Below are 27677 nucleotides of genomic sequence, written 5' to 3'. Positions count from 1 at the left end.
TCATTCGTAGATGAGAAATTAGAAACTGAATATTAAATCCAGAAATTAGACCTTAGGTGGTACCTAACATACAACCCAATGAGGAGCATTTAATAGGAGGTTAGAATATCAAGACCATAATGCAAAGGGAATTCATGTAAAGGACAGGAGATTTGATTATGTGATATTTAAGAACACTTCCAATTCAGGTTATAAATTTCTAGAAAGTCATTATTTAATGAAGTATTGGATAAAATATTATTAACCTGACAGGATGATATAGGGTGCATAGTCATACATGCATACATACATACATACATAAACACACCTTCACATACACACAAATACATAAGTATGTGCCAGGCCTAGAGGCCTGTGGGCTACCCGAGTCTTCTTACCTCTATCCCGAGGTCTTCGGTTGGCCAAACCGGATGCTCGTATGAGAGAAAGGACGTTCCAGAGTCGAACAAGGGTTGAGCTTTATTTCAGGGTCTAGTTACAAGTGCAGGGGAATTCTTCCTTAGGAGGGAGCGAAGAATCTCCCAAGGAGGCAAAGATCTTACAATAAGAGATTGGAAGTAGAAGTACAAGCAGGGAGAGAGGGGGAGGGGAGAGAAGAGAGAGGAAAAGCGGAGCCTTGTTGTCCTGTCCGCTCCGCGCCCCTCCCGCCAAGAGAGCTTTCAGGCTTTCCTGATCCCAATTAAGCTCTCCGGCCACGTAGTTTGCATCTGAATACCGTGCCTGTTAGGTAACTAGGTGTGCTCCAATCCGGGACAATCTCGAGGGCGGGGATGCTCCTCCCATCACGTTTCTCACGGGAAGAGGCGGAAATACACGAGATAGCTCGGTCTCACTCCTCGATTCCCTGGTGTTTCATGGGGGGCCTCATGAGAACTCTAAGATTTAGAAGTTCCCACCTTTACCCGCCCGAGACTGTCCACATGGAATTGAGCTTCCAACCCTAGCAAGTATGTCTGTCTGTTTATACACAGAGCTAATGAAGGAATTTGTTTTACTTGACTGTGTATATGTATTACAAGGAATTTGTTTTTCTTTTCCACCTGTCTCCCCCTCCCTGTCCTTTTCCTCCCTCTCCCTCCCTCCCTCCTTCTCTCTCCCTCCTTCTCTCTCTCTCTCTCTCTCTCCCTCTGTCTCTCTCCCTCTCCCTCTCTGTCCCCCCTCTCTTTCCTTCTCTCTTTCCCTCCCTCTCCCTCCCTCTCCCTCTCTCTTCCTCTCTCTTCCCCTTCCCCTCCCCTCCCCTTCCCCCCCCCCCCCGAGAAAATACATTTATGTTAATTGAAGAGCAATTAGAAATAGAGAAGTGGTATAGATATGGAATATTGCATACTTTTTTACATAAATCTACGAAAATTGGAGGGTGCTGTAGATGTGGAGTATGGCATACACTTTTAGGTGAAGTGACTGTTGTGTTAGTTTGATACAAGTGACCTCTTATAGAGTGAGGGGTAATCTGTAAATGTTTGTAATATTAAAAAAATTAATGAAACCTAAAAGGAAAACAAAAAAATGAAATGGAATATTTTCTGTGTTTGCTTAATCAGTTCATCATATATTCTATGGAAGAGAAGAAAAATCCTGTTTATAAATGATTTAAAAAAATTTAATCACAAAAGTTAAAAAAAAATCCTAGGCAGTATAGTAATGTACCTGACATATATTAAAAGTTGTAATGCATACTCAGTGGGACCAAAACAAAAATTTTTTTGCATAGGCTTATCTTATGATATGGGCTATTAGGATAGCATAGCTATTCAGAATTTAACCGTATCTCTTCTGGTTGTTTTTTTTTTTTTTTAAATCCTGTTCAGTGATACTTTATCTTAATAGAGGAAATACTAATTTTTTTTAATAAACCCTTTTGTAGGTTTTACTTGTAATGGACACAAGGACACAACAGACTTTCATTTTAAAAGTAAGTAGAATTAATGTATTTTTTTGAATTAAAAAATTGAAAGGAAGAAATATTTCAGAAAGAAAAAACCTTGGTTTTTATACACTGAGTATTTTGTGTACTTTTATTAGTTTTCTGCATTTCTTTTCCTTTTTATAGTTATTTATAGCACCCTCCTTCCAAATAACTATATATTGTGTGTACCTAATTTTATATGAGAGTAGGGCACAGTGCCACACATTTGGAAGGGACCCCAGAGGGCTCCCAGATCCAACTTGTATCTGAACAAGAATCCTCTCTACACTTTTACCAACAAGTAGCCATCTAACATTTCTCAAAGACTTTCACTTGGGATATAGAGAACCTGCCACCTCTTGAAGTAGTTCTTTTCACTCTGAGATGACCCTAATTGTAGGGAAATGGTTCCAGACATCAAGCCTCCATTTGCCTCCCTGAGATTTATACACATTACTCCTAGTTCTGCCCTCTGGAGGAAAGCAGAATAAATCTCTTCTACCATGTGACAGTTCTTTAAATGCTTGGAGACAGCTCTCATGTCTCTGCTGTCCTTTTATTCTTATATATTTTCTCTGTTCTTCCAATTTCCTGATCTGGCATGTCATCATTCTGATTTCCCTCTAGCTTACCAATGTCTTTTATAAACTATGAAAATCAGAAATAAGCATAATATTCCTGATGTGATGTGAGGTGGAAAGACTACAGAAGTCCTGTTTCTCCTGATTCAGGGCAATATGCAGTTTACAGCTTAAATGTTTTTGGCTTGCTGTATCATGCTGTTCTAGTTATCTTGAGGTTGCTAACTTAAAACCTTATTTTTTCAGGCAAACCACTGTTTAGTTCTGCTCCCTGTGACTTGCACAGTTGATTTTTTGAACCCAAACATAAAACATTCCATTTAGTTCACTGAAATTCATCTTATTAGCTTTCATCTAATATTTTAGTCTGTAGATCAATCCTATTGGTTGAGCTGCAGATTCAAAATTAAATGATACTCATGTAATACTATATTCAGTCAACAGAACATAGTAGATAGTTTTAACTCATAGATTTTCATTTCCTTCCATGGAAACAATGATTTATACAGGATTTGTGAAGAGATTAGGCCTAGGATTGGGACTAGATCTGCTGCTACATTGGTAGAGGATCTTCTAGGTGAGAAAATTCTTCCTACTAATGCAGATCAGCCTCTTTTCTGAAATTTAGCTTCTTTGAGTACTCTAGTACACTAATGAGTTAAATGACACAGCCAGTATATGTAAGAGGCAGGGCTTGAACCTAGGTCTTCCTGGCTTTGAGGCTGCCTCTCCTGTTGGTGAAGACCATATAAAATGTAATCTGTGATCATGATTATAATTTTTAAGGGCCCAAGTATGCTACATTTTAAATTGTTCCTATAATAAATTATGTAAAGAAGCATAATGGAATATTTGGGAGCCATAAGAAATGCCAGATAAAAAAAGGAAAATAGGAAGATATATGAAATGATTCATAATGAAGAAAGCAGAACACAAAGAACAACATGCACATTGACTACAACCATGCATCAAAAATAACAATAAGTTAATACCATATACTTAGCAAAGGAGGTAAAAGAACTTCCATGAGAAGGATAATGTGAGCATGTCCATACTATAGGCGCTATGCACAACCTTTGGTGATGGGGTTAACAATTGGTAGAAAATTGAAATTTACAGACCAACAGTAATTTAGAATCATTAAAAAAAAAACTAGTGTACTCCTTTTTTTTTTTTTTGCTTGTATGTGTATTTGTGTGTGTGAGTGTGTGTGTGTGTGTGTGTGTGTGTGTGTGAGAATATGAACACATTTTGTTGCCAACAAAAGCTAAAGTAAAATTTATATTTTAAAAATCTCTCTTGTAGTTGTTTGGTAGCATGTTATCTATAGCTCTGACCCTCAATTCATTTTTTTGATGCCTACACTATAAATTCAATTTTTATTCTATTTTTACCTGAATTTATAACTAAAGGGATGGTTAAGAAAACCTTCCATTTGTAATTTAGAAGTGTTATTTGAAATGGATTGTGACAATACATCTCTAAAAATATATTTCATTTAAGCATTTCCATTGCATCTAGAAATTGAATAGATTAACTTTTTATTTCCTTTTCTAGCTACTTTCTGTTTGGCTTATCAGTACAGCAGGTCATACTGACAAATACTGAAACATTTATTTGAGAAAACATTCTTTGCTTATTGCTGAAGGTTTCTCAAGTAGTTTTTATTCAGGGTGTGACTTCAGAAAATGGACACACCTTATTCTTTGGAAAATACTTAATTGTTCCCTTGGAGGATACGCATTGATTCTGCTAAGAATAGAACTTGAGATTCACCAGCCTGGTCTGGGAGTGCCTCTTTTGTTTCTAGAGTTTGGATTGATGTAACAATGCCTTTTGTTTTAAATACCATACATAAGTGTATACATAAAATAAAATTTAAGAAAAGGTCATAGGGAAATAACTCAGAGTGTCATCCTGATGACTTAGTTTGAGAGGGACTCTAATAAAAACACTGACCCACGTAATTGATTTTAATGGCAGCTTTGTGCCATCTTCTGCTCTCTGGATGCATGCCAGATGCCATCAGCAGAGCCTCCAGGGACCGAGGGCACCGAGCAGCAGATGAGTGGTTTCTCTGAAGCCTAGAGTAACTCGGATAGATTAGTTTGGTTGATAAACACAGAGCACAGCAGGCTCGAAAGGCAGCTGAGGGTACAACTGACCTTTTTGTTCTCTGTCAGGGTCTAAGGAAAAGCAGTGAGTACAGCAGGAACAGAAAGACCATCATCCCCCGCTGTGTGCCCAACATGGTGTGTCTGCACAAGTACATCATCTCTGAGGAGTCTGTGTTTCTTGTTCTGCAGCATGCAGAAGGTTGGTCTATGGTTTAAATTGTTTGCACAGTAAAGAATATCAACTACTTAGCTTTCCATTCATGCTAATATAAATGTCTCCCTTACATTGACCTTACCTACCAGTTGTGTTTTAGTTTTTCTTATAGCACAAAAATGGAAGAGATCTTGCTTTCCTCTGATTGGAGTTATTTAAGAGGGATGAAAAACCCAGTGAACAGATCTTGTTCAAACCCATGTAACAGTCTTAGAAATATTTCACTACTTAACTTTGCACAGGAACAGATAGAGCCAAAGAGAAACATTAATTTAAGTTAATACTAAGAGAGCCAGGTTTGATTTTTGCCATTTTATTTTGTTCTCTCATCTTTGCCGAGGAGATATATTAATGTTAGGTGGCTAAAATGAAAAGCATCCCCCAAAGAATTAATTAATTACCTCCATGTTTTAAAAGGCAAGGATATTTGCCTAACACTTGACATTACCTAGTTATTCTGATCTAGATTTTTATTAATACAGCCAGTGGCGTCACATATGGGTTCAAAGCAGAAGCACGTTGTTTTGCCTTCTAACTATTTACGAAATTTCAGCTTTTAGTAGAGGGAACAGGTGGCAAATAAAAAAAATTATGTTTTGATTTTTTTTTTTGCTCTTTAACAAATTATTCTGCTTTTTTGTAAATGAATGCAGAATACAAATTTAAAGTACATCTAATAAATATTTATTTTTGAGAAGTCTTCTTAAAATAGCCGAAGGGTAACCTCATAGTTTCTAATCTTGTGTGATGGTTTTTTCCTTATTTACCTCACTGGGAATAAAAAGCTTTTATGCTTTTGTAATAGGTGTAACATTTTAAACAAGATACATTTTTTTCAATGAAAGATTCATTCTGTAATGAGATCTCTTATGATAACCAATGCAAGATTTTTGATAGGGGTAATAAACTATTAATATTGTTTATTATAAAGTGTAACACAGGATAACTACAGATGGAGGGAAGACCTCCATATGCAGTATTAATAGTAAATTCAGAAGGGGCTCCATGGTCTCTTAGGTATTAAGAGAGTTAATTGCGTGTGTGAATTGGATAACTAATTCACCTTTGTTCAGACATTATAGACAGCTTTTATCTGAGAATACCAGTGCATTACAGTCATTATTGAATTAGAGGTCATGTCATCTGATAGCAAAATACAGCCACCTCTGGTGTGGAACAAAATAACTTGCATAATGGTAATCCATAATAATTTAGAACAAGGTCACCAAGATGAATGTAATTATAGTCAATCTTCCATTACCTATTTGTGGATTATTCACTTTGTGGATTATCTGTGGTAAATACATACATACGTATATCTGTGTGTGTGTATGTGTATGTGTGTGTGTGTGTGTGTGTGTATGTGTGTGTGTGTATACACATATATGTATTTTACTAATACATTTTACTTTTTATATTCATTTATTTATGGTATATTCCCCTACTCCATTGGTCTCTTCTTTGTGACCAAGAAAAATAGGCAAAACCTGATTAACACCATTACTCTCTCTGACTGCATATGCAACATTGTGGACCTGTATTTTCCCACAAGAAAAATGTGTTTTATCATCTTGTCTCCTGAACAAAGATTGGTCATTGAGATTAATCTGAGTTTGGTTGCCCTTTTACTGCCATTTTAATTTACATTATTGTAGTTACTGTGTATATTGTTCTCCAGGCTCTACTTTCTTTGCCATGCTTCAGTTCATACAAGTCTTTCTAAGTTTCTTTGAATTCCCTATATCCAATATTTCACATGGTGCAATAATACAGTTATATTCATATACATATACAGTTTGTTTGGGCCTCACTTGATGGGCTTCCATGTAGTTTTCAATTTTTTGCTATCCATGGCAAATATCAACACCTGGTTTCTTTTGGCCACCTCCAAATGTCCACCTCCATAGTCTACTTATCCTGGCATATCCCTCTTCAAGGTCTGTCTCTGCCACCACCACCCCTATCCCACTTTTTCTCCCATTAGTGAGTTCCTTCTTAAACTTCCATTTTGCAGAAGGACCTAGGCTGGCCTGCCTTCATTCCTTCCTGGTTCTGGTCCTCAACTTTTTCTAGACCTAAAAATTCATGTTGTCTTTCCTCATTAGAATGGAAATTTCTTGAAGGTGGGGGCTTTGTTTTTTTTTTTTTAATTATTTTTTAATTTTAATTTTTTAAATTTTATTTATTTATTTAGTTAACTTTTAACATTCATTTTAACAAAATTTTGGGTTCCAAATTTTGTCCCCTTCCCCCACCCCAAAACACCGAGCATTCTAATTGCCCCTATCACCAATCTGCTCTCTCTTCTATCATCCCTCTCTGCCCTTGTCTCCATCTTCTCTTTTGTCCTGTAGGGCCAGATAACTTTCTATACCCCTTTACCTATATTTCTTATTTCCTAGTGGCAAGAACAGTACTCGACAGTTGTTCCTAAAACTTTGAGTTCCAACTTCTTTACCTCCCTCCCTCCCTCACCCCCCCCTTCCCTTTGGAAGGCAAGCAATTCAATATAGGCCAAATCTGTGTAGTTTTGCAAATGACTTCCATAATAGTTGTGTTGTATAAGACTAACTATATTTCCCTCCATCCTGTCCTGTCCCCCATTACTTCTATTCTCTCATTGATCCTGTCCCTCCCCATGAGTGTCGACCTCAAATTGCTCCATCCTCCCCATGCCCTCCCTTCCATCGTGCCCCCCACCCTGCTTATCCCCTTATGGGGGCTTTGTTTTTACTTGTGTTTTTCTCCTCAGCATTAGGGAGATGGTCTGCTAAATTCCTTCCTTCTTTCCTTCCTTCCTTCCTTCCATCTTTCTTTCCTTCCTTCCTTCCTTCCTTCCTTCCTTCCTTCCTTCCTTCCTTCCTTCCTTCCTTCCTTCCTTCCTCTTTCCCTCCCTCCCTACTTTCCCTCCCTTCCCTCCCTTCCCCCCCTTCCCCCTCTTCCCCCTCTATATTCTCTTTCAAATATATCTACCTCCAGGTGAAAAAAATAACTTATTTATTTCAAGAAATACAAGTTCATTTTAATAATTTATTTATAGAAACACAATTAGAAAAACATATAGTATATTTGAAAGCCAAATAGAAGTGACTGAGATTAGTCATTATTTTGGATTATCTTTACCATTCATCTTTTCCATTGATGTAAATTTGTAAGAGTTTAATTTGATTGTGCCCAAATTTAGAAACTGAACTACTCTTTGTCCCTTCCCACAGTCCCTGTGCTTTCACCTCTGGGCTCATCGCTCACTCTGTTTCCCCTGCCATGTCTTCTGATATTACTTTGCCTGTTGAATTTCTATATCTTTTAAAATTTCCTTTTAACTATTATGAAGTTGGGAAACACAACAAACACTCTTTATTTTAAAAAAGAGAACAAAGAACTCATATTAAGTAACACATCTCTACTTCCTCCGTGAAGCTGCTTCTGATCCTACTAGTTGTTCATGACCTTCCCTTTTTAGATCTCACCTCATAAGTGCTTTATTTCTCATCACCCTGACCATTATTGTGTTGTGTAACGTCTTACGTTATCGTTCCTACGTTGGTGTCTTATCTTCTCATTAGACTGTAAATTCTGTTAGGGAAAGCGAGCTAAACTTTTTTTGTATTTCCTAATGTCTCACACAGCTTTGTATATACAAGGCTCTTAATACTATTGATCTTGGTAATAATAACTCTCCTTTAAATAATGCTTCAAGGTTTGCAATATCAGTTTCTCACAGTACTTCTGTGCTCTAGGTAGTGTCAGTGTTTGGAATGTCAACCTCAGTAGTACCTTGCATCTACCCATTCATTTTCAAAGATAGCACCATAAAGTAATAATATCATGTTTTTGTATTTGTGGGTGAAAAGATCAATATGGTAACAATAGCTTGCACTTCTCTACAGCACTTCTAAGACTTGCAAAACATGTTACAAATGTTTTCTCATTTTATCCTCACAACAGCTCTGAGGGTTAGGTACTGTTATTATCCCCATGTTTCAAATGAGGAAATATGTTAAGTGACTTGCTCGGGGTCACACAGCTAGTAAGTTTCTGAGACCATATTTGAGCTCAGATCTTTCTGACTCCCCAGTCCGTGGCTCTATCCATTTCATAACCTAATGGCCTATTTGTAGAATTTGTATTTTACAATTTACAATATTTATTCAGTATTATTTTACTCACAATATTTTAACATTTTATTCTGAACTTAAACACAAAAAAGACACAAATATAAAAAACAGGACACAAAAAGATTTTATATGAAACTGTGAATCTCCATTTTGAAAATACTTGCTATATATGTTTGTATATTCTTCATATCACTTTTGAAATTGTCCTACTTGTTTGTGTTTCGTTTTGGACTTCCTTTGTTTTGTTCTCTCCTGTGAATTTTTGGAAATGTTTCAGTTGCTATTGTGTGCATATGTTCCACTTCTATGTTCATAAATTCTGAAGTTCCTTTATCACAATCTTTCCTTTTTCTACCCTTTCTTTTACCTTATAACTCCTAATCCTGTCCATCACCCATTCGTTCCATTCTTCGTTCTTTTCCAGACTATACTTCTTCAATGGCTACCCTCTCTTCTCTTCCCTATCTCAGCTCCTTGGTGAACCTGTTCAACTCTACATTATTTTCCATACCACAATGGCTTTTGCAGATGTTTTTATTGCTCCTTAAACTTCACACAGAACCTCCCCACCCCACCCTTTCAGTTGAGAATTTTGTCTTATATACTTCACTGGAAAAATTCAAGCTATTTCCCTAGAGCTCCCTTTTCTCTCCTCCTGCTCATCTCACACCATTCAGATATTTTCTCCCACTGTGTACTCTTTCACCTCTTTCTTTCTCATGAAGAATGGGTTCTTTTCTTTTCCAAGAAAAACTCCTTTAAATGCACCTTTGATCCAGTTTTGGCCTATCTTCTCCAGATATTGTCCCATTCTCATCCCCACTCTTTCACTGATCTTCATTTTCTTCCTGTCTACTGACTATCTACCTGCTGCTTATAAACATGGCTATGTCTCTCATCCTTAAAAGAAACCAAATCTTCACTTGATTTGGCCATCCCCACTAGCTACTGTCTATGTCTCTCCTCTCTTTTGTTGATAAATTCCTTGAGAAGGTCATCTACACTCATACCCCCACTTCCTTCTCTCCTCTCTCTTCTCTAAACTCTTTGCAAACTGGCTTCTAACTTTATCACTCAAATGAAACTGGTTTCTCCAAAGTTGCCAGTGATCTTTTATTTGCCAGATGTCTCCTCTCCTTCCTGACCTCACGCCTCTCCCCCATCTTCAACCTTTTTGCCTTCTATGCAGCTTTTGACACTGTTAGGTACTCTCTTCTCTTTGATAGTCTCTTCTCTCTAGGTTTTTTATGACACTACTCTTGCTTGGTTCTCCTATCTGTCTGACAGCTCCTCAGTCTCCTTTGCCATATCTTCATCCAGGTTGTACCAGCTAACCGTGACTGTGCCCAAAGACTCTGTCCTTGCCTGTACTATTTTACTTCTGTCCTCACCTCAGCTGCTAAAGTGATCTTCCCAATGTGTGAGTCTAATCATGTCCCTCCCCTACTCAAATTCTAGTGTCTCTCTATTTCCTGCAGATTCAAATCTAAAAGCTTCTCTTTGGCTTTTAAAGCATCACAACTTGGTTCCTTGCTACCTCTCCATTCTTCTTTCACTTTACTATCCTCCATGAATTCTGCTATCCAGGGACACTAGCCTGCTTGCTAACACATAGGACATTTCATTTCCCTACTTATAACTTTCACTATCTATTCCCCAGGATGAGTGAGACCATTCCATAATGCCCTCTTTTCATCTCTGCCTCCTGGCTTCCTTCAAGTGTCAACTCACATCCTTCTGCAAGTTCTAGACCCTCTCAGTGCTAGTGCCTTCCCTTTGAGATTACCTCTATTTTGCCTTGTATATATGTTGTTTTTACATAGTTATTTGCATATTATCTCCACATGATTATGTGATCTCTTTAAGAGAGGGACTGTTTTTGTCTTTTGTCCCTGATGCTTACTTAGCACAGTACCTGATACATAGTAAGTGCCTAATAAATGCTTATTGACTGACTTATTCCACTCATTGGAAAAAATATTAAAACATGCCAAGGCCCAGAAAGGCTCTCTGGGGCACTCCATTGGAGGCCACTCTCTAAATTGTCCCATCAGTAGCTGTTTTCTTGATTCTGTCATTCAACCAGTTCCAAATCCACCTAATTGCATTATTGGTTTTATAGCTCTCTCATTCTTAAGAACAGCGTGAAAATTTTTGTCAAATGTTTTGCTGATATATAAGTATAATTTGTTTACATCTTCTCCTGGTCTACTAGTCTAGTTACCTTTTCATGAAAAGGCAGTGAGGATAGTCTGACGTGGCGTGTTTTTGATGAAGCTCTGCTGGCTTTCAGTGATGTTTTCTTCCTAAGTGTTCATGTATCATTTCCTTAGTAATGTATTTTAGAATCCTGACAAGAATAAAAGTCAAAATCACTGTTCTACAGTTTGTAGATTCACTCCTATTTTGGAAAAATTGGGACACCATTTTCTCCCTTCCAGTCTGGAGTACTTGTCCTGTTCTCCAGTCTTCCACATCATGAACAGTAGCTCAGAAATCACTTCTGCCAGTTCTGTTAGTACTCTGTGTTGTAGTTTGTTCAGGTCTGGTGACTTCAGATTCATTGAGGAAAGCTAGGTGCATGTCTTTTATATCTCTTGAATTTTTACTTCCTGTTAATCAATATTGTTCTGGCCTTTAATTTCAAGAGAATTCAGAAGCAAAATAAAAAGTTGAGAAGATTCACTCTTTGACTATGTTTTGTTATCACCATCCACCTCAAATTATGGTCTTTTCATCTTAGGCCTATATAAAGTGATATTGTTCCCAGTGAAAAATCTCTCCTTTTATGTAGGTAAAGGTAGTTTGAAGTGATCAAATCTTAGAGTCAGGAATTCTCCCTTGTTTTGAATCCTAGCTTCGATTTTTATTAGTTGTGTGACCATGGACAAATGAGGTATCCTCTAGGGACCTCAGATTCATCATCTGTAAAGTGTAGATAATAATATTTGTACTACCTACTTTACAGGTGTGGCAGAATAAAATAAAGATAAACTGAGGTACATGGCTCTGAGCAAAATCAGTTTATTAACAGTTACATAAACTTAACAAAGCAGGTTACCATGACAATCGTAGTAAAGCCAATGACTCAGATGAGAAGGAGGGAACCCATTTTATTGACACACAACAAAGAAGGGTTTGGGGAAGCATGGAATATTCCAGTTGGCCATACTAAGAAATATGGACTGGAATTCAGGTGAGGCTAATCATGCCCTCTCTGACAGTTAAAGAATGTTAATTGTTTTATGGGACCCATCTGCATCTTGTAATCTTTACTAGAGGATCAAAACTAACAGACTTACTATCTTAGAAGAGATAAAAATTCCCTTAATTTCTCAAGGACAGGTAAGGACAGATGGAATATCTTTTGGGGTTGTTACCAAGTTAACTTGTGAGGCTTAAAGATAACAACAGATGTCCTGAAAGTATCCCAGGGGCTACTGGTATGAGAAATAAGAACTTTTTAAAAAAAAATTATAACTTTAAACTAACTCAGAGGGACAGCTGAATTTCTGAGCTCAAATGAAGGACACAGAAAGGGGACTTAAACAGATACAGAATCAATTACGATATGAAATCAATATAATAGGAATAAATACAGTAGAAACTAATATAGTAGAAACTCAAGGTAACATTAATTTGATCTTCTCACAGGCTAGTTGTGAGGCAAGTATTTTGTAAGCCATAAAGTAGTTTATAAATGAAAGTTTTATTTGATAGACTTCCAAAGAATAAAAGTAATTTTATGTACCCCAGCAATCTGAATTTGGAGAGCAAAATGGACCCATCCAAGGAAATATATTTAATCAGAAGAAAAACAAGAGCCTGTTTCAAGGGAAAAGCATTTAGAAATCCTTATGAAGTTTTATACGTGCACATATGAACATGAATACAGGAATAAATACAAATAGTGGAAAAGAATTTTGGACTTTCAGTTACTAATCTTCGTTAGTGGAGAGATGATCATTGTTCCAACAGAATTATAGCGATGTACATATTATGACTAAAGGCCCCATCCTGTACAATCAAATCAAATATTTATTAATGCATTGTTGCATAACCAAAAGAAAGAATTGTATCCTATCATACATAAAAGGAGACGATTTTTCAGTTACTTCGACTTACAGAGATATTACTTCTTAACCATTTGGTCATGTAAGATTCCCAAAAGAAAGCCACAGAATATAGAGCTGGAAGGAATCTTAGAAATCATATGTATAGTTCAGTCTCTTCATTTTAAGAATGAGGAAACCAGGGCCCCAAATTTCACAGGTAGCAATAAGCACAGCCAGGATTTCAAAAACAGATTTGAAGGACTCACTGTGGTATAAGTGCTGGACAGAGAATCTAGAAGACCTGGGTTTGAATTTTTCTTCTGACATTTATTAACTCTGTGACACTGGGCAAGTCACTTAATACCTCAGTGTCCTCATCTATAAGGTGAAAGGGTTGGACTAGATCACCTCTAAAGTTCCTTCTAGCATTAAATCTGTACGCCTTTTAATTCTCAACCTGGTGTTCTTTTCATTATACTATTCTCTAAGGTATTAAAAAAAATCATTGATGTTAATTTAGTAATATGCCACTTAGATTTTCTGTTTTTATTTTCAAGAGTCTACATTAAACCATTCAGGCTAATGTGTACAATTAGCTAGGTAATATTGATATTCATGGGAGTTTGTATTTTACTTTAGTGTTAATATTATAACTGTCAATTTAGGCAGTTTGTGGTTTTATGTTTCAGTTTAAAGAAGATAAAAATGATTGGTTTAAGAAACATAAAAATGAAAGATTGCTGCCAGTAGGTTAAAACTATATTTTAGTAGGCAAAAAGTTTTTTGTTTGGTCTTTCGCTTTTAATGTACATAATTCCTGTCTTGTTTTTGAAAGCCATACTAACCTTATGGAAGGTTTATACTTGCTTGTCCCAGGTTTTAGTTAATAAAATCAGCTTTAGTTAACAGAAAAATTAAATCCAGAACATTAATTTGTTAGACTATCTTAGAGGAAGCTGAAATAAGTGACTTTTCTCTCTAGGTAAAGAAGTTTTATTTTTTATTGAAAGGTATGAAGGTGCCAAATCTGCATTGCTAAAGGGTATTTCCTTTTCTGGGAGATCCCCATACCAATGAAATCAAGCTCTAGTTCCTGTGAATATGAAAAAGCCCATATTAAGTCCTTGGACACATTGGGAAATCCTTAGTTTTCCATTGCTTTCAGAAAATATAACTCTAAAGGAAAAACATCTTCAGTATAGCTTCTCTCAGGGACTTTAGATTTATTCCTTTTCTTAAACAATGCAAATTTTACTATGGCTAATAGGGGAAAAGGACTGGACCTCTGATTGTACTGGTAGAGAGAAATTCAGGGTGAAGAAACTCATGCCAGCAATGCAGATCAGCATTTTTCTGTGGCCTTGAGCACTGAGAAGTTATGACTTGCTCTGGCACACATAGCCAGGATATATCAGGTGTAGGACTAGAGCTTGTAGGGCTGCTTGTCTTCCAGGCCCACTCCCACTAGCTACTCTGCCTCTCTTGGAGGTATCAGTGAAAACTCGAGAAGGTTCTTCCAAGAAACCATCCATAAAACACAAAATGTTCAGAGTGGTAATGTTTAATTTTTAATTTTTTTTTTAGGAAGATGATTGGTAAGTTCTAATATATGGTTTTTCTTTGTGATATTATCCAGGCTGGATATTTCAGAAATAAATGCCTTATGAAATATATTGGAGGTTTTCCTGGGACATCAAAGTTTGTACAATAATAGCTATCTTCCTGAGAGATAACCAAGGATAAATTATCTAAAGTAGTATTTTTTATTAAATTTTCATAGAATTCAACCAATTTTCCATCCAATTACATACTTTGCATTTGTAGCAAATTGATGAAGGAAAAACTGGTACTGTTCTGTGTCTTCATGTTTGGGTACAGCAGGATATGAATCAGAAGGGTTTATTAATATAGATAAAGGTAATCATGGGCTTATTTAAAAGATATCAAATAATGTATTTTTGTAGTGAGGTTTACAAACATGGAAGAAGGTATCAGATTTGATATGTAAGATTTTTGCCTTAGGTTTTTAATATTAATAATGATCTTAATAGCCAACATTTATTTAGTGCCTTAAGGTTTACATGGTGCTTTTCAAATATTCTTATATCATTACTTGGAAATAGGTGATGTTATCCCTATTTTACAGATGAGGAAACTGAGGAGAGGTTAAGTGATTTTTGAAGGTCACACAGCTAGTGAGTATCTGAGACAGGATTTGAACTCAGGTCTTTCTGACTCCAGGTTCAGCACTTATCAATTATACCACCTAGCTGCCTATATCAATTAGTAATATTTAATTGACAATGCATATAATAAATTAATATTAATTGTAAGGAGAATAAAATCTCATGCTCTTTGAGCCATTGATCCAAAAGGGGGCATAGATATACTTTTCCTCCTCACTGTCACTTTCAGGTCCTCTCCCTCATTTTCACTCAGCTGCTTCTCCTCTTTGAGATTTATATCATCACCTTATCCAGATGCTGGTGGCAATTATCTACTCTTCCTAGGTGATCCTTCTCCCTTTTTCCGAGGAGTTCATGACCTGGCTCACAGTGCTCTCTACTCCAGTTCCTGTGCTTTTACTTAAGAGACTTCAGCTTACATGCTACTGCTCCCTAAGTACCCTTTCTTTCTTGGTCATCAAGCTGTTCAATTCATATAGTCTGCACCTTTACTCCACATCAACCACAAATAGTTATCTTTGATATGTCACTCTTAAGAGTTCCATATCCACAGTCCATAATACTGACATTCCTTTATCTGACCAGAAGCTCTCTTGACCCTCAGCTCTCTTAAACATATTCTTTATTTCTGCTGCAGCCTCTAATCACTGCATCACTTCATACTTTACCAGGGCATTACTCCTAATGTGGCCTTACTTTCCCCTGTTCATAATCTTGACAGTTTAGTTAAAAAGTTCAACTTTTCACTCTACTTGAACACCCTATTGCCTTACTGCATTTTATCCCTTTGTGAACTTTAATCCTGGATTATTCCTGACATCTTTTTTCTTCTCTCCTGTTTATTTATAGTTGAGCAGTACTCATGGAAGCCTTTTACAACCATGTTGATTGGGTCTACTTATCCATTCTCAACTGGTAGCTCATTGCTGTATTTCAGTCTTTTTATATACATGGATTGACTCCCTTGTCAAGTATTGCCTACTTCTAGCCTTATCAAGCCATCAACACCACCACTTTCCCCTTCTCTCTCAGCAAGGGAATCCTTCACTAATTCATCTAATATTTCACTGAAAAAAAAATGTCATGAATGCCCTTTCCCCAGTTTTGTACTTTAAATCTTCTCAGGATAATTCTATCTCTTCTTCTTTCTCCAATGTCAGAGGCTGAGGTTATTGCCTTTCTCCTTGCCAACACCAGCCCCTTGCCCTATGTCCTTGATCCCATTCCTACCTGCAACCTGTCCCTTTGATCATACCTTAATTTTTCCTATTGCAAGGCTTCTTTACCTTTTTTGTGTCATGGAACCCCTTTGACAGTCTGGAGAAGCCTATGGACTACTCAGAGTAATAATTTAAAACATACTAAATGAAATACCTAGGATTACAAAGGAAAACAGTTATATTGAAATAGTTATCAAAATATCTTAGAATATATATTAAAAAAAGTTCAAAGACCTCAGACTAAGAATACTTGTCCTTGTATTTTCCTTTTTTTCTCTTTTCTTTTTTTCCCTCATATGCCAACAAAACAGAACAAAACCACACTTAAACCCAGTGATCTCAGGCCTCTTGCAAGGTCCCCCAGAACTTATATCCTTGTTTTGAGTTGTCACTAGGCAGTAGTCAATAAACATTTAGTAAGTACCTACCATGTGCCACACACCATGCCACTTGCTATGGATACACAGAAAGGCCTAAGAATGCCTTCCCTCAGGGGACACACAATCTAGTTGGAGAAAACAACACATCAAAAAAGGCAGAAAAGATCAGAATTGGGACCTGGGGGTGGGGAAGAAGGATAATGACATTCTTCAGTGTAGGAAATTATTTGAGAAAGTATGAGTTTCAGAGTTGATTTTGTGTTGCAGAATGTTGAGTTTTTGGAGATCATGAAGTCCAAAAGGCTAGCTGGATGGAAAATGATGAGGCTTTGTGTTCTTACTGTGGCTCTTAGTATACTGACAGGACAGTCTGTCCTGTTTGTCAGGGACTGTTGCTGTACCCTTCTGCTATTCTGTTAGCCCAGAGCTGTTCAGGCCCCAATTGCTGGATTTTATCTTAACTTCACCCTCCCCTGGCACAGTGCTGCTCTGAGCACCTATACATTTCATATCTTATGAAACTGCGTTAGATTTAACTTCTCTGGAGCAGGCCAGTTAGAGAGGCCATAGACTTTTGGCCCTGTGAGATCAAAATGGGTTCAGGTCCCTTGGTATATCCCGGTTCAGTGTTCTCAGGCACAAGGCCTGACTGCTGCCTTCCTTGTTGTGACACCTCACTGAGTACTGTAGGGTTCTAACTGTCTTTTTGTGCAGTTCTAGACTGGTGGCAAGAGCTTATTGCTAATCTTTCTTTTGGTCTTTTTGGTACATGTTTATGTATGTATATATGTATGCATTCATTCGTTCATTCATTTAGTGTATTGTGTTCATTTACATTATCTTATTTCTTATGTATGTTTTCTTCATTCTACATCTGTTCATACAAGTCTTCTCTCTCTTTCAGAATTTCCTTTGTGCAGCTTTTAGTGCAATAATACTGCATTATATGATTATAATACAACTTGTTCTGCCATTGCCCAACTGAAGGGAACCAACTTCTATTTTGATTTCTATGACTGTGTTTCCTATTTGCCTTTACCTTTCTTGAGATAGAGGATTTTTTAAAATTACATTTTAATTTTTAAGTTGTTTAAAATATTAATTTTTTCGATTATCAAGGATAATTACAATGGAGAAGGGGAACTTTGCAACAAACAATCATAGTCAAAAAAACCATTCCCATGTTGGCCTTGTCCAGCTAACCATTTGTGGTTTATTCTGTGTATTAGTCCATTACCTCTTTGTCAAGAGGTAGATAACATTCTTCATCATGAGTCCTCATGTCTTTCAAAATTGTTAATTTTTACAGTGTTGATGTTAAAGTATAAATTATTCACCTGGTTCTGATTATTTTACTTTGCATCAGTTTATATGTTTTCCAAGGTTTTTCTTGAAATCATCTCTTTTTTTCATTTCACTGGGCCTCGAGTCAGGAAGATGAATTCAAATCTGGCCTCAGACATTTACTAGCTGTGGAACCGTAGGCAAGTCACTTATCCCTGTTTGTCTTAGTTTCCTCATTTGTAAAATGAGGTGGAGAAGGAAATGGCAAAGGACTCTAGTATCTTTGCGTAGAAAACCCCAAATAGGGTCATGGAGAGTTGGACACAACTGGAATAACTGAGCAATAACAGAGTCAGAGGAGAGAAGTGGTATATGCAGGAGATGGTAGGATTAAAAGGACTTGGCAGGAGATTGTATGGGAGTGTGAACTTGAAGAAGATATCTAGGTTGGGAGCCCGAGTGACTGGGAGGATGGTAGTGTCCTCAGCAGTAAAAGGTGAGTTAAAAAGAGGTGGGTTTAGGGGTTAATAGGTTTAGTTTTTAGCATGTTGAGTTTAAACTATCTATGGGACATCTAGTTTGAGATGTGTTATAGGCAGCTGAAGATGCAAGACTGAGGTAACAGAGAAGTTGGGCTTCATAAACAGATTTGAGAATCATCATCATAGACTTGATGATCAGCCCGTAGGAATTGAAGTCACTAAGTAAAATGATATAGAGGGAGAAGAGAAGAGAATCCAAGACAGAGCCCCATAGGAACACCTTTGGTTAGCAAGTATGACTTGGTTGAAGATGTGATAAAGGAGCCTGAGAAGCCATGTTCAGGTAAGAGAGAGCCGGGAGAGAACAGTGCCATGAAAACCTAGAAAGAAGAGAATATCAAGGAGAATTAGTGTAGATCGACAGTGTTGCAGACTTCAGAGAGGGCAAAATGATGAGAATTGAGAGAAAGCCCTTAGATTGTGAGACTATAAGTAACTTTGGAGAGAATAGTTTTGATTGAATGATGATATAGAAAGCCACACTACAACAAGTTAAGAAGAGGTGTGAGGAAAGGAACCTATAACAGATGGCCTTTTCAACTTTAGTCACAGAAGGAAGGGGAGAAAGGGGTTGATAGCTAGCAGGGATGAACAGATCAAGGGAGGGATTTTTGAGCTTAGGTCATGTATCCACTTGGTATATGGTGTGAAATGTTCGTTTCAACATAATTTCTGACAGACTGCTGCCTAGTTTTACCAAAGGTCTTTGTCAGATAAGTTAGTCCTTACCAAAGATGAACTGAAATCTTTGGGTTTGTAAGCACTAGTGACTTGGTTCATTTGCTTGGCGTCTGTATCATTTTGTGCCTCTTTAAGTATTTGCTGGAGTGTATGTAGGAGAACTGGGCTTCTCTACAGATGTTCATATCACCATCTTAAGTGAAAGTTTAGGCAAAGGTCCTTCCTAATTTTTGACCTCTCCTTTTCCACTGCCTCCTTCCCTATTGTCTTCAAACATGCATAATTCTCCCCCCATCCATGAACTTTCACTTACCCTACCATTTCCTATAGGATGGTACAATCAATAGAAGAACTGCAGTCAGAGGATCTTAGCTCAAATTCTGCCCCTGATGTTTTACTTCCTTTGTGATATGGGGCAAATTAATTAATTCCCCTGAGTCATGATTTAAAATCAAGATGTTGGATCAGATGGCCTTTGAGGACCATTCTAGATAATTCTAGATCTATGATCTAGGTTCTCTGATCATTTTATATCTTTGTTCTCTTTCATAGCCAGATTCTTAGAAAAAGCTTTCTACATTTCTTCCCTCCAGTTTATCACCTCCCACTCACTTCTCAACCCATTGCAATCTGGACTCCACTGCCACCATTCAATTTAAATTGTTCTCTCAAGTGATCTTTTTTTCAGTAATCATTCTTTTTGACCTTTCTATAGTGTTTGACTCAGCTATCCTGTCCTTCTGGTTACTTTCTTCTCCAGTTTTCAGTTCTCTTCCCGTCTTAGTCTCCTTTGCAGTTTCATTATCCATCTCTATCCTCCTATGCATGAATGTACCCCCAAGGTGCTGTTCCAGTCTTTCTTTTGTTCTCATTAGCTCCCATGGATTCAACTCTTATTTCTATGGAAATTACTCAGAATACACACACACACACACACACACACACACACACACACACACACACACACACACACACACACACACACTCTCTCTCTCTCTCTCTCTCTCTCTCTCTCTCTCTCTCTCTCTCTCTCTCCAAAAATGGTGATATTCTATATAGATATTCTCTGTAGGATATATATCTATATAGATCTCACTCTTTGCTTAACCCTTTCCAACTTTCAATCTTATTTCCAAATTTACCAATGATCTCTTAGTTGCCAAATTCTTTTCTCAATCCTCATCCTCCTTGAACTCTCTGCAGCCTTTGAGGCAGCTGATACCCTTCTCCTTCTAGAAAATCTTTGCTCATGAAGGTTTGGGGACATCACTCTCTCTTGGTTCTTTCTCCTATCTGTTCCTACCTATCTGACTATTCCTCAGGCTTACCATCTAGTGCTTAGAACAATGCCTGGCACATAATACACTGTTAATAAATATTCATATACACATGTATGTATGCATATCTGTATATGTATGTATGTATATTATAGTATATACATTATATATACTATTCTATATTATATAATGTGTTAATTATATAATGATATTACATAATTAATATATGATAGATATATCTATATTAAATATGGTAAATACTATATACACATATGTGAATATTTTATATGTACATATATTATATTCAGAGAGAAAGAAAGAGAGTATATGTTTAACTACACCTTACTCTTCTCCAAATGAATGTCTCATAGGTATCTCAATATCAACAGGCCCCAAACAGAATTCATTATCTTTCCCCTTAAACTCACTCCTTTTCCTAGTTGCCCTATTTTTATAAAGAGTGCCACCATTGTTTTGCTCACCTAGTTTGCAACCTTGGAGTTATCCTTGAAACATTGCTTTTCTTCATCCCCTAGCCTTCTCGTCTTGTCTATTCCACCTCCTCAGATCCCTTGCTTCATCCTCTTTCTCTGTGTTCTGCACTCTGTACCACCCAGTCCAGGCCCTTATCACCTCTTGCCTAGATTATTGCAATAACCTCCTAATTTCCCTTCTTATGTAGTCTCTCTCCTCTCCCAAGTCTGTTTTCCACAGCCACCAAGTTGATATTTGTAAAGCCCAGGTCTGACCCTGTCATACCCTTCTCGTGAAGTTTTAGTGCTTCCTTATCTTATTACAAACTCTTTTATCTGGCATTTAAGGGCCTTTGTGACACATAACCTCCTTTTAGGTACTTCATGCTAGTCTCCTTCTCCTCAACTTCTCAGAATTGCTAGGTGCCTCCTCCTTCAGGAGACCTTTGCTGTTTCCCACAAATCTTTGTGCTCTCTCTTCCCAAATCATTTTGGACTTAAATTATATGTAGTATGTATTCACGTATGAATGTGTTGTATATCACAATATAATGTAAATTCCTTAGTGCTAAGTGTTGTCTTTGTCTCCCCAGTGCCTGGGGCATTAACTGACACCTAGTACATGCTTAACAATTGATTATTGATTGCATGATTGAGTCATGTTACAACGCAGGTAATTATTTCATAATTTGAATGTACCATGTACCAAAGTACACTGCCTAAGACATAATTCAGAATACGCAAACCTTAATATAACTGTGGTTCTCTTCTCCTGGAGCAGACAGGAAGCTGGTAATCGATAGGAAACTGTTGTCATGTTCCATGGGAGAGGTTATGAGGACCAGATGTAGAGTTGTGGTTTTGTGAATGTAAAAAAGGGTTCAGTGAAAGATATCACATCAAGTGGTGTTTTTACAAATGATTAAAACAAACAAACTTCACATTAGTCCTGTGTGGTGTGAAAGCCAAATATATCCCCATTTTGTGGAAAAGTGTGGCTCAGAGAGACTAAGTGTCATGGACCCAGGCTATGAAGCATTGGAGCCAGTACTTACTTGAACACAAAACTTTTGGGCCCTAGTCTAGTTGTCTTTAGGAAAGACAGAAATTTTGTGAATGAGAAATCCTAATGAGAATTATATATTTTTAAATTATTTTTTTTTTAGGATCTGAAGAGTAAAAAAATATAAATGATGTACCAAAATTTAAAGTATTCACTTTTCACATTTAGGTAAAATGTTTTAGAAAGCATGAGAAGATGTTTAGAAAACATGTAAAAAATACCTCCAAAGAGAGATGTTGTGGAGGAGCGTATTAGATTTGAAGTTTTAAAGGGCTTAAACTATTTGTAAATCACTGTTAGTGATGATTTGAAGACTGGATATGTAGTTCTTAGAGCCTTTTTTAGCTATTGTTTCATGTTAAGTTGCTGGACACACTAAAAGGCACTGCATCTCACTAATGAGTTATCATTCCATGCAAAACAGATATTGCTGTGACTCTAGGTGCCAAAGATTACTTATTCTAAAGGGAATATCAATATTTCTTTCTTGCTAGATTGAAATAAACTCTGGGTTTTGTCATTTTTAGAAGCAATGTATCTTCAAAAAAGAGAGAGCATGGCTCAATCTCAAAACATCTTTCTAGGAAAAGAAATATATGATAAGAACAGGACAAGCTAGAAACATAGATAAGGAATTTAGATTAAACTTTGACATTAGTTTTTTCCCTTGGTAGATTTTAACTGATAAAGGTGTGAACAGTACAGTTTTGTAGATAGAACCAAAACATGTATTTGCCAAATACCAACTTTGAAAGCTTCTGATGAAACCTTTAGCTGTTAACAGTTTTATAAGGTTGAGCCTCACCCCCAGCTTTACTTTGTAATGCTTACTTTATTTAAAGATACTTTAAAAATTAAGGCCAGGTTGTCATACTATATCTAGGAAATTCTCATTAAAGACATTCCGTAATTATGTAGATATTCCTATGAACTATATTTTATATGTACTATATACACTCCACTATATTTAATGTAGCCGCTATCATATATAATTAATATCTGTGATATATAATAGTATATATGCCATATATACCATAATATGCCTACATACATATGCAGATATACATACATATGTGTATATATAAATATTTATTGAGAGTGCCAGGCACCATTCTAAGCACGAGGTTGCAAGTCATAATTATATAGAGGACTTTTGTTTTGACTTGTAGAAATGAGGCCCTTATATCCATATGTGACTGAAGTCCATATAATGATTTTTTCCTTAAAAATCATGGTTATGCTTTATTTGTTTTACTTCATAAGCAAATGATATATCCTTAAGATAAGTAGAACTAAGACTAGTCACACTTTTAAAGATCATAAATGTTTTAAGTCTACTTTTCAATATATTTGTGCAATAAAATTGTGATTTTATTTTTCGTTATATAGTTAGACTAGAATGAATGCAAGGCACTAGGGCCAGAGTTGAAAATTTATTTTAGTGTGGTATAGATGAGGTGAACCATTTGGAATTTGGGTATTTCTCCATAATAATGTTATAGTGGGAGAGATTGCATAAACAGGGGCTAGGGACTAGGAAGGCAGTGAAGTGAGACTTGGTTTATTTTTTATGAATAGGTGAGTTTAAAGCAGTATGTAAAGATCAAAGCTTCATGTTAGTGTGGGATAATGGCAGACATTGAGAATGGTTTAAGGAGAAAAGGAAGTGTATACTTTGAAACTTTTGGAAATATCAGAGGAAAACAAGTGAAAACCCATGAGCATCCTCTTTTAGTTATTGACAAAAGGAAAAAGAAAAATCTGTAGAATAATATCTTTATAGTGGAAAAAAATGGAAAAAAAGAATAAGATATGCATAGACTTCACATAAATGTTCTTTGCTTTTCCTTTTCTTCCCTGGCTCCCTCCCTTCCTCTGCCTACATCTCTGTTTTAGAGGATCAAAATATTTAAGCAAACACTCTCAATCCATGGGAAGTGGACTTTTTTCCTCTTAATGTTTCATTGATTTAGTCAATAAAATCAAAGTGTGAGGAATTGCTAAACATCATTCTGTATGTGATTCAGTCAATTCTAGGGGCATAATGCTTAATAATGATAATGCAAATGTATTGACTGAACCGCTTTTCCATATTAATGGAAGGATTTGTTTTTGATGTACCTTTTTTCAATCCCTGTTTTAAAAACTGCAATTATTTTTCCTCAAAATATGCTTCCCCTGTTGTTGAATTTAAGGTTGTTAAAATTTTTAATTTTAGATTTCTAAACTTTGTTCATATTTATATTCATTTCTGATAAAATGTAGGTATATGCATCTATATTTTACCTACTAGTAGATAAGGTGAGATTTCAAAGCTAAAGCAAGTTATTGGGAAATAAGATATTGCTGCTAAAATACTTGGTTCACTGGCATGGATTGATTTCTCTAATTTTAGTTTTTATAGATCCCTGATACTATATTAGCTTGCCTCACTAATGGGCTTTACTTGATCTTACACAGCACATGTTTGGAAGGGGGAGAATTATTAGTATGTCATTTGTAAACGCATAATTATATACCAGATACCAAATCTAGCCTCTAACCTTAGATTGAGCATTTAAAAAATGGAATAGCATTGTTGATTTTTTTCACCATGGAATACAATTTTGAATAGCATTTATTTATGTATTCCACTTGACCCAAGGGGTCATGCTTGAAAAAATTCATACATAAACAAATCAAAACATAATCAGATGTTTCTATCATCTAGTTATATTAAACTGTAAAGCAAACTAACTGTAAGCTTTCATACTAGTGTTTGTTGTAACTAGTACCCCTTTAAATGAAGAAATCAGTTATTATTTTTCATAATCATTGACCTTCAGAAAATTTATTTAAAACCACAGTACTAGTAATCAGCAGATAAAGTTCTTTCTTAAGCATGCTGCTTCAGAAAATTAGTTATTACTGACCATTATTACTCTATTTCAACAGCAACCTTTTCTTTTCTTCTTTATATTTTAGAGTATGGTAAATTTCCATTCTGATAAGACTGTCTTGATTGTGGTTGTCTGAGATTTAATTTCTTTTTGTTCTTTTTTTGTAGGTGGAAAATTATGGTCCTATATTAGTAGATTCTTAAATAAGAGCTCGGAAGAGAGCCTTGATATTCAGGAAATCAAAAAGTCTACTCTTGCTGAAGTTCACCGGCAGCAGCCAACCCCTAGTCCTAAGGACAGCAGCAGCTTGGAGTCCAGAGGAAGTGATGGTGGCAGCATGCTCAAAGTTCTGCGTCTGAAGACTAGTCTTACGCCAAGTTCCCAAGAGGACAGTAGCAACCAGGAAGAAGACGGCCAAGATGGCTCTCCAAAATGGCCTGATTCTGGCTCAAGTTCAGAAGAAGAGTGCACTACCAGTTATTTAACATTATGCAATGAATATGGACAAGAAAAAATTGAACCTGGGTCCTTGAATGAGGAGCCCTTGATGAAGCTTAAGGGGAATGGTGCTGGAACCAAAGATACAGGAAGCTTGCCAGCTCACATTGCTCCTGGCAGCGATCGCCTCAGCTCTCAGCTCACTTCTCAGGAACTAAAATTTTTCACCGAAGATGCCAACCGTGAAGTAGCTAGTCCACCAAGAATATCAGATTCTCTTAGTAGATCAAAGAATAGCCCTATGGCATTCTTTAGGATAGACAGTAAGGATAGCACTAATGAACTCCTTGGACTTGATTTTGGTGAAAAGTTATATAGTTTGAAGCCAGAACCCTTGAAGCCCTTTTTTGTCCTTCAAGATCAGGACAGCAGTTCTGGGAGTCTTGATGCTAGTGAAACTCTATTGGGGTTAAGAGCTCAGGACACCATCAGCAGGGGTTCAAATGACTCTGTCCCTGTTATTTCCTTTAAAGATGCTGCTTTTGATGATGTAAGTAGCACTGAGGAAGGCAGGCCTGATCTCCTTGTCAATCTGCCTGGTGTGTTGGAGCCAACAAAAGAAGCTGCAACTGAGGGGCCTGCTCAGTTGACACAGACTAATATAGGCATCTTAGAAAGTAAACTTTTAGAAGCTCCTGATGTTTTATGCCTCAGTCTTAGCACAGAACCATGCCAAGGACTTGAAGAAAAGGACACAGAGGCATCGAATGATCCCTGTAGTCACCAATTCCATAGTATAGAAGAAAAACACTACGCGCAGGAGGGTACTAGGGCATTACTTAGAGCTGCTGTTGATCAAACCAGTTCAGGAGACAAGTCTTTGTTACTTAGTTCAGATGCTGAGTTTAAAGGATTTGAAATGGTTGCTCCCATACTAACTGCAAATAGCACAGAAGAAAGACTATTCCTTATTTCTAATCCAGTCTCAGGTGCTAATGAACACAATGTAAACCCAGACACTTTAAAAAAAGAAGAAGTATTGCTGTTTGCAGATCAAGCTGAAGACCCTGGTAAAGAAGAGCCAACCCCTTCTTTATTCCAGCTAGACCCAAAAGACACTAAGGCTAAGGGTGACAGTGGATTAACACTAGAAGGAGAAAAGGAAATACATCAGATTTTTGAGGACCTCGATAAAAAATTAGCACTAACCTCCAGGTTTTATATCCCAGAAGGCTGCATTCAAAGATGGGCAGCTGAAATGGTGGTAGCCCTTGATGCTTTACATAGAGAGGGAATTGTGTGCCGCGATTTGAACCCAAACAACATCTTATTGAATGATAGAGGTCAGGAACTTTTGCAAATGCATTTCTTTTTATTCGCTGTTGCTTCCAATTAACTGAGTAGGCGTTTTATCTTGTAATTAGTATCTTCATTTCCTGTCTAGAGCTTCATTATCAGTGCAGCAAATTCACCCCCAGTAATAGCTTCTAGTACTTAATGATGCCATTATTCTTAATGATACTGTTTTTAGCTACAAAAGGAGTAATTACAGTTCACTTCTGCAGAAAATGGAAGGGAAAAATGTTTTGATTTCTCCTGTCGTTTTGTTTTTAGGACACATTCAGCTAACGTATTTTAGCAGGTGGAGTGAGGTTGAAGATTCCTGTGACAGCGATGCCATAGAGAGAATGTACTGTGCCCCAGGTTAGAGCAATCACCTAAAATGTTTCACTTGAAAAGTATATCAGGGGAAGGGAGAAGAGGGAGAGGACTGGGGTGGGACCTCCAGGCTGGAGCAAAGGGCATTGGCTCAGCATGGAGGGCAGAATTGCTATTAATCCAGTAAGTCTTTCCTGGGGCCATGCATCCCTGTGTTTCTTTTCTTGGTACTATTGTCAGCTGCCCTTGAAGACTGACTGAGTCTTTGGTTATACCATATCTTGTCCTCTGTTCCTGGTAGATATTCTCAGTGGTCTCTTTTCTTGTCTCCCTTCAGTTTTACCGGAATGGATTAGATTTTGATTTAAATCAGCCAGAAGACTTGTTTTAATCATTTTTACATCAAAAAGCAAATGCTCATTATTTGTATAACCTTAGTATATATTTTTTCACAACTTACAAATACAAACATAGTTTTTTCATCTGTAAGAATGAGGGGTGTTGAAATACATAACATTTAAAGATCCTTCTGGCTATAGTTCTAAAATTTCTCTCTTTTCCTCCTATAGAGCTTACATATTTACCAATGCTCTTTTGTTTTGAA

The 27677-nt window shown here is 36.8% G+C and overlaps 1 protein-coding gene across 5 annotated transcripts in view; it reads left to right on the top strand.

Moving 5' to 3' along the window:
* RPS6KC1 (ribosomal protein S6 kinase C1) overlaps positions 1 to 27677 on the top strand; it is a 213768-nt gene that overhangs the window by 151205 nt on the left and 34886 nt on the right. For 4 of the 5 annotated variants that reach the window (XM_072647856.1, XM_072647860.1, XM_072647857.1 and 1 more), the window contains 4 exons: positions 1865 to 1912; positions 4671 to 4803; positions 25144 to 26757; positions 27029 to 27118. In XM_072647856.1, the coding sequence (XP_072503957.1) occupies positions 1865 to 1912; positions 4671 to 4803; positions 25144 to 26757; positions 27029 to 27118 (1885 nt within the window). The remainder of the gene's footprint in view (positions 1 to 1864; positions 1913 to 4670; positions 4804 to 25143; positions 26758 to 27028; positions 27119 to 27677) is intronic. The other variant, XM_072647859.1, reaches the window with a different exon arrangement.

This window comes from Notamacropus eugenii, chromosome 2 (genome assembly GCF_028372415.1).
Source record: "Notamacropus eugenii isolate mMacEug1 chromosome 2, mMacEug1.pri_v2, whole genome shotgun sequence".
Classification (NCBI taxonomy): domain Eukaryota; kingdom Metazoa; phylum Chordata; class Mammalia; order Diprotodontia; family Macropodidae; genus Notamacropus; species Notamacropus eugenii.
The sequence above is the reverse complement of the archived record's forward strand: the minus strand, read 5'-3'. Positions and strand labels throughout refer to the sequence as shown.